This window comes from Notolepis coatsorum, assembly GCF_963971535.1.
Source record: "Notolepis coatsorum genome assembly, chromosome: 11".
Lineage (NCBI taxonomy): Eukaryota > Metazoa > Chordata > Actinopteri > Aulopiformes > Paralepididae > Notolepis > Notolepis coatsorum.
In genome coordinates this window covers 53222423-53239357 of record NC_140175.1, presented here as the reverse complement: position 1 = coordinate 53239357, position 16935 = coordinate 53222423, and the positions used below count along the sequence as shown (strand labels likewise).

Here is a 16935-nt window from a genome sequence, read left to right as displayed (position 1 = left end):
CACACACACACACACACACACACACACACACACACACACACACACACACACACACACACACACACACACACACACACACACACACACACACACACACACACACACACACACACACACACACACACACACACACACACACACACACACACACACACACACACACACACACACACACACACACACACACACACACACACACACACACACACACACACACACACACACACACACACACACACACACACACACACACACACACACACACACACACACACACACACACACACACACACACACACACACACACACACACACACACACACACACACACACACACACACACACACACACACACACACACACACACACATACCTTCTATTTGCCTAGTCCTCATAACAATGTATTGGGCTACTTGTAGGACTACTGTGGCTTTTGTGGTTAGCAGGCCTTGTTTAGTCTATATCACGATACAATGCCAATATCTATGCTGAAAGTAATTTAAACCCCCAACTGTATTATTATGGTGGTTCTCTGTTTCATAGTTTATACATGGCTTTTAAATTAATTTGCAATGGCCATTTTAAAAGCTAAATGAAAATGATTGAATTCAATCTAATTCAATCTGTTGTCATCTAATTGTCAACGTACTGTTGTAAATTGGATCTTGATACACTTTTTACAACTTGTCATTTGCCCATATATTGATGGAGTTGGACTATTATTTACCTGGCAATATTTCTTACGTATAATTCCTTGCATGTATATTTTGAATAGGAAATGTGCAAGGGAATGTGCTGTATGATGCAACAACACTAACTATTATGAATGAGAATTGCTCTGAAATACACAGTGGGAGAAGGGGTTAAAATGAGGGTAAAACCCAGGGGAACTGGGAGGGTGGGCAGGTACGATTATTATATTTTCTGTAGTTTGTAAATTATTCATTTATAGGCCTATTCATTCTGCAACATGTTTTCCTATTCAATGTAATATGGATTATATTCCTTCATGTGGATTTAAGACAGACTCACTATAGTGGCATAAATGCTTCACCTCCAGGTCTAGCTTGCACACACGCACATGCAGCTAATCATAGACCACATAATTGCATCGCTATAGCAATAGCTACTGTACTTTATTCTAATAGCAATAAACGCAGGAAAATGGAAGTTTATTGATCACACAGAACCTTCATGAAAGTTAGCTTTATGCAGAATGTTTGGACACAGTCATGCGTAAAATGCTTGTGCTTTTCCCTCTATAACGTAACAGGCGTGACATTTGATGTGCTGCGCAGCGCACAAGTGTCCAAAACACAAAATGCACACGACAAGATTGAATCGCAGATTGCTCAGTCAATCCCTCATCTTTGCAATAGACATGCTAGGACAACTCTGAGTGGGTCCCATAAGCCCCTCTCAGAATCCATGTAATGTTGCCATTTGGAAAACTGTTTTAGTGTTTCTGCATCCATTACAGTAGCTGTATAAAACATGGAGGTATCCAACTATATAGATCAGACAAATTAAGAATAACAAAATATACACCTTCATGATGTATTTTAATGTGTTTTTGTGCCCATGTGTATAACTTAATTTGTTCATGCTGAGGTTGACGTTTGCATGGAAAGGTCCTAACCCTTATTCCATCAAGAAAGATATAGTGATATGATATGATATTTTGGCAATATCGCCCAGCCCTACTATAGAGCATCCAAAATCTATTATTCACCAATGTGTTACTAGTTAAAGGCAGAATCAGTGCTCCAAACGTGAGCAGCCATCTCCACCAAGTGAAATATATACCAATGGCAATATATATACCACAGAGAGGCAACTCACTGGCATTTACTGTAAAGTTACTTACTAGTACGCATTTAGTTTAATCAGGCTCCACTGTAACTATACTTACCATGCTTCCTGTTGTCCAGCCATTCTCCTGTGTACTGGTCTCCATTCACAGAGAACACGGTGTGTCTCTGGCCACATTTCTGAGCCCTCTGGTCCCATAACTTGACCAGTGGTTGTGTTTTACGGGGCAGTTTCAGATATGGCATGGCTCCTGCTTAAAGGATAAATGCACCCTACAAGAGAACCGACAGCGTGTTATACACACTGGCACTGACCTGTGTTATACCCACTGGCACTGGCCTGTGTTATACCCACTGGCACTAACATGTATTATACCCACTGGCACTAACATGTATTATACCCACTGGCACTGACATGTGTTATACCCACTGGCACTAACATGTATTATACCCACTGGCACTGACATGTGTTATACCCACTGGCACTGACATGTGTACCCACTGGCACTGGCCTGTGTTATACCCACTGGCACTATGTGTTATACCCACTGCACTAACATGTGTTATACCCACTGGCACTAACATACCACTGGCACTTACATGTGTTATACCCACTGGCATTGACCGATATAAGTTAGATGGTTTCAAAATGACGACGACAACATTCTAAAAGGACCCAAGTTGCAATGTTTGCTGATGCAATAGTTGACAGGAAATACATTTGGGTCCAAACTGTTCCCTAGCAACAGAAATCCAGTGAAACCATCTAACTTAACTTATATACAGTGATCTAGAACAGTTCAGTATACCTTATTTCTGTTAACACAGATAACTCGACTGTCCTAAAACAAGAAACACCCCTACACTCTGGTTATGTCATTATGGTGACAAAAACTGTGTCGCTCAATATTGCTAGGGTTAGGTTAGGGGTTCCATTCCCTCTGTAGCTCAATGGGAAGAGCAATGCACTAACACTGCCAGGGTTAGGGTTCCATTCCCTGTGTACAGATTTGAGTTGTTAATTAATACTTAAAAATCTAGAGTGAATTGTCTCAAATCTGCTATGTCAATTACGTGGATATAGCATCCCTTTAACTAACGTTAATGTAATGTTAACCGCTAGCTACTATAGCAGTTAACGTAACGTTACGTTATCTAACGTTGTCTGGTTTAATGACATAAGTTACAACGTTAGGAGGGGGTATATTACAACAACAATATGTTTACCTTTAGCAATGTGTCCGAAGAAATAAGGTTTCAATCCGTTTGTTTTTCCAAGTCATGCACGGAATAAAGATAACGAGGCCACACTGCCTGCTAGTCAACCAGCTAATTTAGCTTAGTTTAACGTTAACGTTAGTTACCTACATGAATAATCAAAGCGTCCAGGTAACCTAGCAACCCTCCAGTTCCCTGGTGCCGTGCATGTGTGCGCGCGTGTCGGAAAAAAAATTCTCAGCAATGTTCCAGACTCTAGAAGTTGTCGAGGCTGGAGGTAAGTAATTGCCTATGACATATTTGTTATTTGTGGTTCGGTTCGCTGTTTTTTTCTAACATCTAGAATGATCACCACCAGCTAGATGGGGAAATAACTTCCGAGACTGCACACATAGGCGAGGGAAGCCCCTTTCGTGACTGTGATGCACCGAGTGAATCCACAGTCACTTGCTCCTCAATAGTAAACCAACGTATGTTGACCATGAAGGACTGGTTCTGGCCGAACCGTTCGTTATACAAATATCACAGAGACATTTCAAAGGTACTCACAGTTGCACGAGGGTTTCGCACAGAGATACGGGATGGGTTGAAAGCTCTGCGTTGCTAATCAAAATTTTAAATAGTTTTTATAAACTGGTCAACACTGCTCAAAACGGCATTATTTCCGGCGTTGGCTGCCTGGTGCGCCTGCAGGCGCATCATGCACCCAACGCCGGAAATAATGCAGTTGACTAGTTTATAAAAAATATTTAAAATGTGTATTAGCAACGCAGAGCTTTCAAACCATCCCGTATCTCTGTCCGAAACCCTCGTGCAACTGTGAGTACCTGTGATACTTGTAGAACGAACGGTTCGGCCAGAACCAGTCCTTCATGGTCAACATACGTCGGTTTCCTATTGAGGAGCAAGTGGCTGTGGATTCACTCGGTGCATCACAGTCTCGAGGGGGCTTACACCCAGGCATGCGTTCTTCATGGGACGGGGTTGCAACCCCAGATAAGTACTTGCTATTTGCATATCAATAGCGCCGGTCGTCAGGTGTGTTAAATACGTTCTCAGATACATTCACACCTAACTTGTTGTGAATGACATGTGTTATTACATTCCAGTCGTAGAGGCAATTAGGCACTGTCTTTACACCGGTTCCTGACAGGGAGCGAGCGAGCGAACTAGAGACGAAATCGCGCGCGACACTGACTGTCCTGATATGAGGCGGCGCATGTCCGAGTGTGTCTGTGTGTGTGTGTGTGTTACCTGGAAGCACACGTGGGGGGGGGCCTGCGATTCTTGACCAATAAAAAGTGTTTAGGGGCGGGACTCGGCCGCGTAATCGCTCAACTAGAGACACAGCGAGCGAATATCTGAGGGGTGGACGACATCGCTGCTCAGTTCGCTGTCGCTCGCGGCAGGTCAGGATAGTCTGATTGAACTAATACATTTTAATCATTTTCGCAATCACGCTCGCTCGCGTCGCTCCCTGTCAGGAAGGGGTGTTAGTCTGTGCTCAAGCAACATAGAGTGACGCGAGCGAGCGAGAGAAAAAGTGATTAAAATGTATTTGTTTCAATCAGACTATCCTGACCTGCCGCGAGCGACAGCGAACTGAGCAGCGATGTCGTTCACCCCTCAAATATTCGCTCGCTGTGTCTCTAGTTGAGCGATTACGCGGCCGAGTCCCGCCCCTAAACACTTTTTATTGGTCAAGAATCGCAGGCTGCTTTGCCCCGTGTGCTTCCAGGTAACACACACACACAGACACACTCGGACACGCGCCGCCTCATATCAGGACAGTGTCGCGCGCGATTTCGTCTCCAGTTCGCTCGCTCGCTGCCTGTCAGGAACCGGTGTTAGTCAGTTTTTCTGTTGTCTGTGGACTGTCCCATAACCTAGGGTAAGTTACGAAAAATATTAATGCATAGGCTAATGTTACATACTGTTCCTGACACGTTCCTGGACGACTCCAAGGTCGAACTGAGAGATGCTGGAGATGCTGGAGCACCCCCCCCCCCCCCGGGTGCTCCGCGCCAAACATGGCAGCGGTAATACGCATACGTCTGTCTCAAAGAGTCCTGCATGTATAACAAATGCGCATGTTGGTGAATTTATGACTGTGTGCCATTATTACTATCAATGTAATAATTGTGGAATATTACTATAATGAGCTGTATGTGTATGAACCAAGCATCCTTTGTGAAGCACTTTGGTTGACAAGTGTCATGTTTAAATGTGCTATATAAATAAATTTGATTGATTGATTGTAGCAGGGTGGATTATCCCTGCTTTATGGGAGTGGTTGTACACGGCCACCTGGAAGCGAGAATGCAGCAGAGCTGAGTCCAGCTGGATCCCCGACTGTAGGCCAGGAATGTTGAAGTGGAGGTCGAGCAGCAGGAGTGGATGAGGCCTAGGATTCACTGACCTAGGGATGGTACTCTGGTCCTTCTTGCCCTCCAGGGCGATCAGCAGTAGCTCCCCACACACCCACACTTCCCCCAATACTTCCTGAGCCCTCCCACACCTGATGGCCGTAAGATGGATGATATTCGCTCCCCAAAGCAGTACTCTCCCTTAATGATGAGTGGATACCTTTCACAATAAACTATAGGCAGGGGGTGGGGAAAGGGTTAAACAATAATGAGCATTACCCGGAGAGAAAAGGGTTAGACAAAATGCACATTAAAGACACACACACAGTGCTCCCATTTACGTCTCCTTTACTGGAAGTCTGATTCAAGATACAAAGGAATTACTCAATTAGGAAAGTTATTCCCACACTGGGCACCTAGTGCTCTCGCTCTACAATACACATGGAGGGAAGCTATTCCCACACTGGGCACCTAGTGCTCTCACTCTGTATTACAGACACAGTAAGAACCTCTTCCCTTTAAGGGTTATTTACTGTTCCGCTTTGCGGTAGGTGAGCACAAGGTAAGGAGTAAAGTAGTTCAATGGGAATTTTATAAAGAACCACACATTATTATTACACTCAAAAGAAATTAACAGTGGGCCCACATTAGCAAATAAAAGTCCTATCTAAAGCCGGCTTTTCCGACAAAAACAATAAATGGTTGGGGCGCCCCTAGGCACTGCTGCCAGCATTCGTTCAAAGCACCGTTTATCTTCGCCCTTAGAGAGCCTGCGCCACACAGTGAATTGTCTACCGATAACGTTTCAGCACTCGAAGCGCTGCTGTACTTATCCAAAATGGCGGGCCTGCTCTCACCACCAACCGTCCGGGTGGTAAGATGGCCGCCGGGCGATCCCGCGATACAAGCAGCGGGGCGGGGTAGACGCTGGGCAGGTGAGCTGCTGGGGCAACGGCTTGGAGGGGCTGGAGGAGCGTGCAGTTTAGTGACGTCCTCTGCTGGGCTGAAGAGGTGGGCCGACACGCGGGCTAAACTGTGGTGCTAGCCTAAACAAAGCTAAGCTGTGGGTCGTGGTGAACCCCCCTGCTATGACGCCTATACACAGCTAACGCAAGGTGGACAATATCTACCACCTGGTCTTCGGCATGCGCTCGTCCGCGGGTGCATTCACAATGTCTCTTCCGCATTAACCAAACGCTAAACTATCGCATACTTCTAGAATAACCTGTTGTGTAACTGAGTTTATCTCTCGCGTGCTGAACCTCCGGAGCTCCAGTTCAGTACGTCTTCCTCCCTCTGTGGAAAACGATGAAGAGGAAGCCCCTCCCTTGGCACCGCGCTCTGAGCCCGTACTTCTTCACCTGTGCCTCCCTGCCCAGCGTGACCACCAGCGCCCCTGGCGGCACCTGTATCCTGTCCCACTATGAAGCGTCAATGTTAGGATAGGGAGACTCAAAGAGAGCAGCAAGTTAAGTGTCAATGTCGGGGTAGGGATGATCAAGAGCGGTCAGCCGGTTACACAACGTCCTCGTGAACACAGGGAATGCAAAAGATTAGTGTTAGACACCTTGAATAATAGTCATACATTTTCGGGTGTCTACATATGCATTCATATTTTTCTTGTGCTTCTATGGTCATAAATACACACATCTTAATGCTATCTATAAGACATTCATACATGCACAAAGTGAATATGGAAATGCAGTGAATATCATACCTCAAGCTGTTTACTCTGCATTTCTTAGCATTTACATTTCATACTGTAACCATTGATGTATTATAAAAGCTCTTATAATACATCCATGACTAACTTAAACGCTGTTCACACTGTATATATCTTAGCATATTCATACTACTCTTTTCATACTGTTCATTCTGTTAATAATGTTCATACTGTATATCTTAGCACATTCATACCTACCTTTACCGTTTATTCTATTTATATATCATACAAGTTTCAAGTTTCTTTAATAGTTGTCATACAGAAGTACAGAATACTTTCATACAAAATGCTTCTTACTGTTACGCTCCAGAGACTGTGCTAGACAAGATAGTATCAAATAACATAGTATAGCATGTAATTTAGAAGTAGAAAATGAGGTCACAGTGTTCAGTATAGACATATGTACAATGTTCGATGCAGAATAGACGTAACTGAGTTACCATATAATATACAATACTATGCAGTGTACTAATGTACAGTACTATATAGTGCAAAGCAGAAATGGGATGAGGTACAATTTAGGTACAATTTACAGTAAGGTGTACGAGTTGTAGTGCAATCCTTCATCAATAAATATAAAGTGTGGGGAGTGGGTGCTACAGTGTGTTTGTTTAAAGTGGGTGTGTGCTATAAAGTGTGTGGAGTGGGTGCTACAGTGTGTTTGTTTAAAGTGAGTGTGTGCGTGTGGATGTGTGTGCTATGTGCGTTTGATGGTTGTTGTTGTGTAGTGTTCATTGTTCGTTTAGCAGCCTGATGGCCTGGGGATAGAAGCTTCTTCTGAGTCTTTCTGTGCTCGCCTTGAGACTCCGGTATCGCTTGCCTGACCGCAGCAGTTCAAAGAGGCAGTTGTTCGGGTGACTGGAGTCTTTAATGATTCTCTTAGCCTTGCCCTTGCAACGCTTGTTGTAAATGTTGTAAAACTTGCACATAATATGCAAGTAAAATTACACTGCACTGCACCACTTCTTTTGCACTTCTGGTTCAATGCTAAACTGGATTAAATGTCTTTCGTTGTTTCAGTACTTGTAGTCTGTGCAAATGACAATACAGTTGAATCTAATCTAAATATCAATCATGCCAGATACTACTCAATTAAGCCAAGAAAGAAGTTTGGTCAACAGTACAAAATATACAAAGCAACCAATTGCATTCCACACATTTTTTATTATTATAGGCCTATAATATGTCCATGTAGAGGTCCAGTCTTCCACTCCCGTTGTTTGTAGTGCTAGGGCCTTTCTGTCATGACTGCTGCTCACCTCAGACTGGACACATGCACGTCATTATAGTGGTAATTTATCCTAGAAAACAAAACAGGGAGATAGAGAGTTATGGAGTTGCTCATGCACTCTACAACAACACACATCTTGTATCTCTTCTCATCTCTAACATTTCCATTCCACAGCATGCAAGCATCCTGCTTCAAGAGGTGTATGATTGTGTATGTGACAATAAAACTCGATTTGATTTCAATATTTTAGAGGGTTTAGAGTTCACCCACCAGTTTCTGCTGTGGGAAACTTGGTATTTTAGTATACATATTTTGCTTGCTTAATCATAACATCTAACTTTTATAGATCGACATCTTACCATGGTTGGCTTGCAGCATTTGGACACAGACAGGAGAAGAAAAAGGTTGACTAATTCATATAGTTTAACTAGTATACAGCTCAGACAACAACTTAAAGGTCAGGCCAGCTTGACTTAGATATGACATGTCCAAGTAAATCACATCATGTTCTTTTTCTCGTTGTCTTCATATCAATCTTGTGACAGATACGACAAAACCCATAATCTCACCTTTGTTTACCTTTCTTGTCATTATCTATTATTAATTTGTCATCTTAATTTGTCAAATTTTAAACTGTGCATAATCTTTCTATGGCCATAGAAACAGATAATAAACTATTCTATTTTTGATACAATTTGACTCATCTGAATTTCTACAGTTTCACTGTTTGGCTCATTTAAAATATTCCACAACAGGTTCAATGTGTTTTACTGTAATATGTACAATGAATTTGTGATTGACAATTATGGGGTAAAGTCTGGTATGAGACAGGTTGGTATGAATAACGTAAAGTTGTAATTTATATAATATTTCAATGACTAGCATACACACCCTCGCTGTAACACTGACAATACCATATCATCATTTCCGATTGTAACATATAAAGATGGAACCAGGAGTATTAGGGGAGGTGTTTGACAAGCTGAAGGTAGATGGCCTGACAGAGATGATAGTGTCTGATAGTAATGATAGTGTCCCCCACAGTTACAGCATGTTTGAAAAGCTTACGGTGGGAGGGAGAGGGATACGGGAGGAGGCTGTGGGAGTCCGGGTTCTTTGCAACAAGTGCTGGCCTGAAATTCATGGTGGAGCAGGAACAACGACCCCCATCTTACCAGACAACAGCATGGCTCCTGGAATGAATGAATGAAAACTTTATTTAACAGATTGCAGAATGGGTACAATACAGTACGGCTCAATACACACAATTGTTAAGGGGATGCAGACCAGAGAAAGACGTTTGTCTTGTTTACATCAGGGTCCCCCATTTTCAATTCATATTGACATTTATGACATACACAACATACATGACATTTATGGCATAGGGACATACAGGTATTTAGTACTGATACATTTGTGACATAAACGGTATTCAAATATACAGTACTGTTACCCATAGATCCTGAAAGAGTATATACATATGATGGGGAGGGGACTGTACATTAGGAGGGGGTGGGAGAGAAATATACATACGGTGGGGAGGAGACTGTACATTTCTACTAATAATATACAACCTACATATGTGAGGTTTTGCCCGCTGCTCACTACCTTTTCTCTGTTTCTTTAAGCCTATACTGTTTATTTCCCTTCTATACTGTTTATTTTCCCTTCTCACTCACTCTCTCTAGCCCCCACCCTCTCGTTCCTTACCCTTAGTGGCCACACCTGTTCGATATTCTATTATCTCTCGCACCTGTGGTGGCAGGCTAATTAGTCCCCCTGTGGGCTTTAAATACCAGGGCGCTTCCCCTCGTTTTGGCGTGGGGTCGTGTTGTATACTTGCCGAGTCATATTCTCTAAACATCTAGACTCTTTCGGGAGATCCTCTGTCTGCCTATGCTGTTCCATTCTCCGGCGTCGAGATGTTTGCTCCAGCCTTCGCCAGCTGTCGCCGTTGCCTGTGGGGGAGACTGGTCTGCGCTCCCTGTACTTCCACGGGAGGCACCCCAGCGTTCCACTGCAGACCCCCGCGCAGCTGTTCGTCCTGACGCACATCCAGACCATCGCAGACGCTCTCCAGTCCTCAGCGCGCAACGCGCATCTTCCAAGGACGCTCGAGCTTGGCACGCTCTCCAGACCAGCGCGCAACGCGCATCTTCCAAGGACGCTCGAGCTTGGCACGCTCTCCAGACCAGCGCGCAACGCGCATCTTCCAAGAACCCTCGAGCTTGGCACGCTCTCCAGACCAGCGCGCAACGCGCATCTTCCAAGGACGCTCGAGCTTGGCACGCTCTCCAGACCAGCGCGCAACGCGCATCTTCCAAGAACCCTCGAGCTTGGCACGCTCTCCAGACCAGCGCGCAACGCGCATCTTCTAGACCTTCGTGCTTGGCACACTCCTCCTCGCAGACGCACCCCGACGCGTCTCTCGGTTCCGGTGCGCACTCAAGCAGTGGCGCACCACTCTGTTCCTCGGCTCCGACAGTCGGCTACCCGGCTCCGACACCTTCGCCACCGCCGCCTGTTCCAGCACCACTCTGTCCTCGGCTCGGACTGCCGGCTCCCCGGTGGCGATACCCTCGCCACCGCCTTCGCCACCGCCGCCTGTTCCAGCACCACTCTGTCCTCGGCTCCGACAGTCGGCTACCCGGTGACGACACCTTCGCCACCGCCGCCTGTTCCAGCACCACTCTGTCCTCGGCTCGGACTGCCGGCTCCCCGGTGGCGATACCCTCGCCACCGCCATCGCCACCGCCGCCTGTTCCAGCACCACTCTGTCCTCGGCTCCGACAGCGGCTACCCGGTGGACGACATCCTCGCCATCGCCACTGTTCCGACGCGCACACCAAGGTGTGGCGCGCACTCTGTTCCTCGGCTCCGACAGCGGCTACCCGGTGGACGACATCCTCGCCATCGCCACTGTTCCGACGCGCACACCAAGGTGTGGCGCGCACTCTGTTCCTCGGCTCCGACAGCGGCTACCCGGTGGACGACATCCTCGCCATCGCCACTGTTCCGACGCGCACACCAAGGTGTGGCGCGCACTCTGTTCCTCGGCTCGGACAGCCAGCCACCCGGTGGCGATGCCCTCGCCCCGTTGCTGTCCCTGTACCTTTACGCATACGCCTGGGTGAGTTTTGATTGTGATGTCACTCACTCAGCGTAGTGCCCTTGCCCCCGTTCCCGCTGCTGTTCCTGTACCTTTACGCATACGCCTGGGTGAGTTTTGATTGTGATGTCACTCTCCCAGCGTATTGCCTCTGTTAGTTAGTTTGTACATTTCATTTCCCCAGCGTATTGCCTCTGTTTTTGGTTCTCACTTAGAATAGTATTTTTGGACTTTACATCTCCCCCTGTGTGTTTGTCACACGAAGATATTATTACTTTGTTCACTTTGGTATTTGGACTGTTCTGCACCTGCTCTGCTTTTTCCCTTTTGTGCATTAACTATCTCCTCTGTCCTGCAGAGCGGCCCAGATGATTTCCACCAGTCCTCCCAGTTCCTCCCTGTTTCCCAGCCCGCCTCCGCGGGCCTCAGTCCCCTCTGTTCCCTAGTTCTCCTAGTCCCTAGTCCTCTATCCCTAGTTCTCCTAGTCCCTAGTCCTCTATCCCTAGCTCTCCTAGTCCCTAGTCCTCTCTCCCTAGGCGTTCCCTTAACCTTTCCCTTAGGCGTTCCCTTACCTTCCCATAGTGTTCCCTTTTCCTGCCCGCCTCTTAAAGGCACCTTTCCTTCCCCTCATATTCTATTCCTGTATTTGTGATTCTCCCTTAAAGGGGACAGTGCCCTTTTCCCTGTTTTTCCCTGTTGTTCAATAAATATCTGTTTCTTGGCAAACCATCATACCTGTCTTGTGTTGTGCGATTGGGGTCGGTTACAAACCATAACAGTACGACCCCACCAAGTCTACGACCCCAGCCAGCACAGACTGTGTATGTTGAGTTTGCCTTTTTTTTTCTTGTCCCCTCTAGCTCCCCTGTTAGCCCTGTTAGCTTCCCTGTTAGCCCAGTTTAGCTTCCTTGTTAGTCCTGTTTAGCTCCCTTGTTAGCCTGTTACTCCCCTGTTTAGCCCAGTTTAGCTTCCCTGTTTAGCTTGTTAGTCTCCCCGGTTAGCTCCCCTGTTTGCTTCCCGTTTTGCCCTGTTTGACCCCCCTGTAGCTATCAGTGCCTTGGCAGCTACCCTTTCCCTCTGCTAGCCTAGCTCGGCAGCTAGCGCAGCCTCTATGTTGATGTAGCAGTACAGCTAGCATAGGCCCTGTAGCTATCAGTGCCCTGGCAGCTACCCTTTCCCTCTGCTAGCCTGGCTCCGGCAGCTTGCGCAGCCTCTATGTTGATGTAGCAGTACAGCTAGCATAGGCCCTGTAGCTATCAGTGCCCTGGCAGCAACCTTCCCTCTGCTAGCCCTTTCCCGGTGCTACCATGGTTACCCCTTTGCTACCCTGCTTGCCCCTCAGTTCCTCTAGACCAGTTGCTCTAGACCAGTTCTCTAGACCCAGTTCCTCTAGACCAGTTCCTCTAGACCAGTTCTCTAGACCAGTTCTCTAAACCAGTTCTCTAAACCAGTTCTCTAGACCAGTTCTCTAGCCCAGTTCTCTAGACCAGTTCTCTAGACCAGTTCTCTAGACCAGTTCCTCTAGACTAGTTCTCTAGACCCAGTTCCTCTAGACCAGTTCCTCTAGACCAGTTCCCCCAGTTACCCCTCGGCGACCCTGTTTCTTTTGCTAGCCCCACTCTTGTGGTGGCTTCCCCTGCTGGCTTGGCCAGTACCTCTTGTTTTGCCCCCTGCCGCTCTGTCTGTATTTGTTTTGGGTCGCCGGGTGGCTCCCGTTGGAGGGGGGGATACTGTGAGGTTTTGCCCGCTGCTCACTACCTTTTCTCTGTTTCTTTAAGCCTATACTGTTTATTTCCCTTCTATACTGTTTATTTTCCCTTCTCACTCACTCTCTCTAGCCCCCACCCTCTCGTTCCTTACCCTTAGTGGCCACACCTGTTCGATATTCTATTATCTCTCGCACCTGTGGTGGCAGGCTAATTAGTCCCCCTGTGGGCTTTAAATACCAGGGCGCTTCCCCTCGTTTTGGCGTGGGGTCGTGTTGTATACTTGCCGAGTCATATTCTCTAAACATCTAGACTCTTTCGGGAGATCCTCTGTCTGCCTATGCTGTTCCATTCTCCGGCGTCGAGATGTTTGCTCCAGCCTTCGCCAGCTGTCGCCGTTGCCTGTGGGGGAGACTGGTCTGCGCTCCCTGTACTTCCACGGGAGGCACCCCAGCGTTCCACTGCAGACCCCCGCGCAGCTGTTCGTCCTGACGCACATCCAGACCATCGCAGACGCTCTCCAGTCCTCAGCGCGCAACGCGCATCTTCCAAGGACGCTCGAGCTTGGCACGCTCTCCAGACCAGCGCGCAACGCGCATCTTCCAAGGACGCTCGAGCTTGGCACGCTCTCCAGACCAGCGCGCAACGCGCATCTTCCAAGAACCCTCGAGCTTGGCACGCTCTCCAGACCAGCGCGCAACGCGCATCTTCCAAGGACGCTCGAGCTTGGCACGCTCTCCAGACCAGCGCGCAACGCGCATCTTCCAAGAACCCTCGAGCTTGGCACGCTCTCCAGACCAGCGCGCAACGCGCATCTTCTAGACCTTCGTGCTTGGCACACTCCTCCTCGCAGACGCACCCCGACGCGTCTCTCGGTTCCGGTGCGCACTCAAGCAGTGGCGCACCACTCTGTTCCTCGGCTCCGACAGTCGGCTACCCGGTGACGACACCTTCGCCACCGCCGCCTGTTCCAGCACCACTCTGTCCTCGGCTCGGACTGCCGGCTCCCCGGTGGCGATACCCTCGCCACCGCCACTGTTCCGACGCGCACACCAAGGTGTGGCGCGCACTCTGTTCCTCGGCTCCGACAGCGGCTACCCGGTGGACGACATCCTCGCCATCGCCACTGTTCCGACGCGCACACCAAGGTGTGGCGCGCACTCTGTTCCTCGGCTCCGACAGCGGCTACCCGGTGGACGACATCCTCGCCATCGCCACTGTTCCGACGCGCACACCAAGGTGTGGCGCGCACTCTGTTCCTCGGCTCGGACAGCCAGCCACCCGGTGGCGATGCCCTCGCCCCGTTGCTGTCCCTGTACCTTTACGCATACGCCTGGGTGAGTTTTGATTGTGATGTCACTCACTCAGCGTAGTGCCCTTGCCCCCGTTCCCGCTGCTGTTCCTGTACCATTACGCATACGCCTGGGTGAGTTTTGATTGTGATGTCACTCTCCCAGCGTATTGCCTCTGTTAGTTAGTTTGTACATTTCATTTCCCCAGCGTATTGCCTCTGTTTTTGGTTCTCACTTAGAATAGTATTTTTGGACTTTACATCTCCCCCTGTGTGTTTGTCACACGAAGATATTATTACTTTGTTCACTTTGGTATTTGGACTGTTCTGCACCTGCTCTGCTTTTTCCCTTTTGTGCATTAACTATCTCCTCTGTCCTGCAGAGCGGCCCAGATGATTTCCACCAGTCCTCCCAGTTCCTCCCTGTTTCCCAGCCCGCCTCCGCGGGCCTCAGTCCCCTCTGTTCCCTAGTTCTCCTAGTCCCTAGTCCTCTATCCCTAGTTCTCCTAGTCCCTAGTCCTCTATCCCTAGCTCTCCTAGTCCCTAGTCCTCTCTCCCTAGGCGTTCCCTTAACCTTTCCCTTAGGCGTTCCCTTACCTTCCCATAGTGTTCCCTTTTCCTGCCCGCCTCTTAAAGGCACCTTTCCTTCCCCTCATATTCTATTCCTGTATTTGTGATTCTCCCTTAAAGGGGACAGTGCCCTTTTCCCTGTTTTTCCCTGTTGTTCAATAAATATCTGTTTCTTGGCAAACCATCATACCTGTCTTGTGTTGTGCGATTGGGGTCGGTTACAAACCATAACAACATATCTACTAATAATATACAACCTACATATCTACTAATAATATACAAACTACATTACTAATAATAATAATCAACCTCACAACTCCAAATGACTGGGACATGTCTCTCATTAGAGTCAAGACCACGAGAGGAGAGCCAGACAGGTCTGTATCCACTGTGTTATTGTCTATATATTATATAATATATTATATTATGTAACCTTACTGTACCTTATATGAAGGCCAGTCTATCTAGTGTCATGTGTTATTGTCTATATATTATAACCTTACTGTACCTTATATGAAGACCAGTCTATCTCGTGTTGCTCACTTTAACAATAAATCTAATAAACAAAGATAAACTAACGAACACCAATAACTGCAAATAATTTGGTAAATATAACGTTAGGCCAACGTCAGTATGGTACGTTATCTAACTGCATTTAGAATCTAACAAGCTATTAACTTACGATAAACATTAACTAAAGCTTGCTACATAAAATACCAATATTGACTAAATCCATGAGTGGTCTGCTAATGGGTTAAAATGTACAAAGTAAGTAAACTAAAGTAAACTTACCAGCAAGAGTGCCTCGTAAACAATGAAAAGTAATCGCGTTCAAAGCTGGAAACTTGTCCTGCTCGCAGAGCTCGCGGCGCGCCTCTCAGCGGAAAAAAACTCAGAGCGTGTTTTTATAGTCACATATTTGTCATGTGTAGGTGGGTTTTCCAGCAAACTCACCACTCTCGCTGCCGTTGAATTCGTAAGGGCTGCTACCACATAGTAGTACTTGGTGGCATCCGCGGTAATATTCCTGAGAGCGAATTGGGCTTCGGCTTGCGTGAACCAAGCGTTGGCACTCTGCGCAGCTTGAGTGAAACTGCGTTCAAAGTTCTGCGATCTGCGTTCTGTTGTTCAGTTGACATGTTCGATATAATCTCCGAAATACGTCCAAGGGTCACAAATGTAGGAATGCAGTAATGATAGCGTAGACGGAGTCGTGTTCCGATGCAAAAACGCTAGTTTATTACGCACTCTACTGTCGCACAAACAACACCCATTCAACTTTCACTGTCTCTCTTTAACTACGTCATCCCCCGCTAAGGGTCATGGGAGATGTAGTAAACACCACAAAAGGCTAGAATGCCGTGAATTGTGTCCCAGTAAGTAGCCACTACACGCAAATCATTAATCATACATCCAAAATAGCATACGTTTATTATTATACACGATGATGATACAGCTCCCAGGGGAGCTTTAGAGACCCCCAGGGGAGCTGATGTCTGATCTAGGGGAGCTATAGCTCACTGGGCTCCCCTCTTGGATCGCACCCAAACTACCTCCACGCACTCACCTAGGGCCAACTTTCTTTAGGCAACTAAACTGGCTTCCGGTCAATAAAAGGGTAATTCACATCAAATTAGGTCTCACACACAAGATAGTTCAAAATACAGGTCCGAAATATCTATCTAATTATTTTAATCGATTCCGTGACAATCATTCATACTCCACTAGAAGGAGCAGTACGGATTTTATTCTGCCAAAATGTAACTCCCTAATGGGCACAAATACTTTTTTATATTCTGCAGCACTGGAGTGGAACAAGCTTCCAGTGGCCCTGAAAAACATCGAAGAGGGGGGAAGTTTTAGACGTGCCACAAAGAAATGGCTAGCCAGTGAAGTATAGAATAGCCATA

At 47.0% G+C, this 16935-nt stretch overlaps 1 protein-coding gene and 1 long non-coding RNA gene across 2 annotated transcripts in view; both read right to left on the bottom strand.

Annotated features, from left to right (window-relative positions):
• Nucleotides 1-2057, bottom strand: part of morn3 (MORN repeat containing 3) — a gene marked incomplete at its 5' end in the record, with an annotated part of 36344 nt that extends 34287 nt beyond the window's left edge. Inside the window, one exon of the mRNA XM_084325171.1 lies at nt 1913-2057. Coding sequence (XP_084181297.1) covers nt 1913-2057 — 145 coding nt within the window. The remainder of the gene's footprint in view (nt 1-1912) is intronic.
• A 6235-nt stretch (nt 2058-8292) lies between these two features.
• LOC311236545 lies at nt 8293-16277 on the bottom strand. The gene is made up of 3 exons (XR_014620221.1): nt 15980-16277; nt 9418-9542; nt 8293-8419 (listed from the first exon to the last, which is right to left on the bottom strand). It is a non-coding gene; the product is annotated as an uncharacterized lncRNA (long non-coding RNA).
• Between the last annotated feature and the right edge of the window lie 658 nt (nt 16278-16935).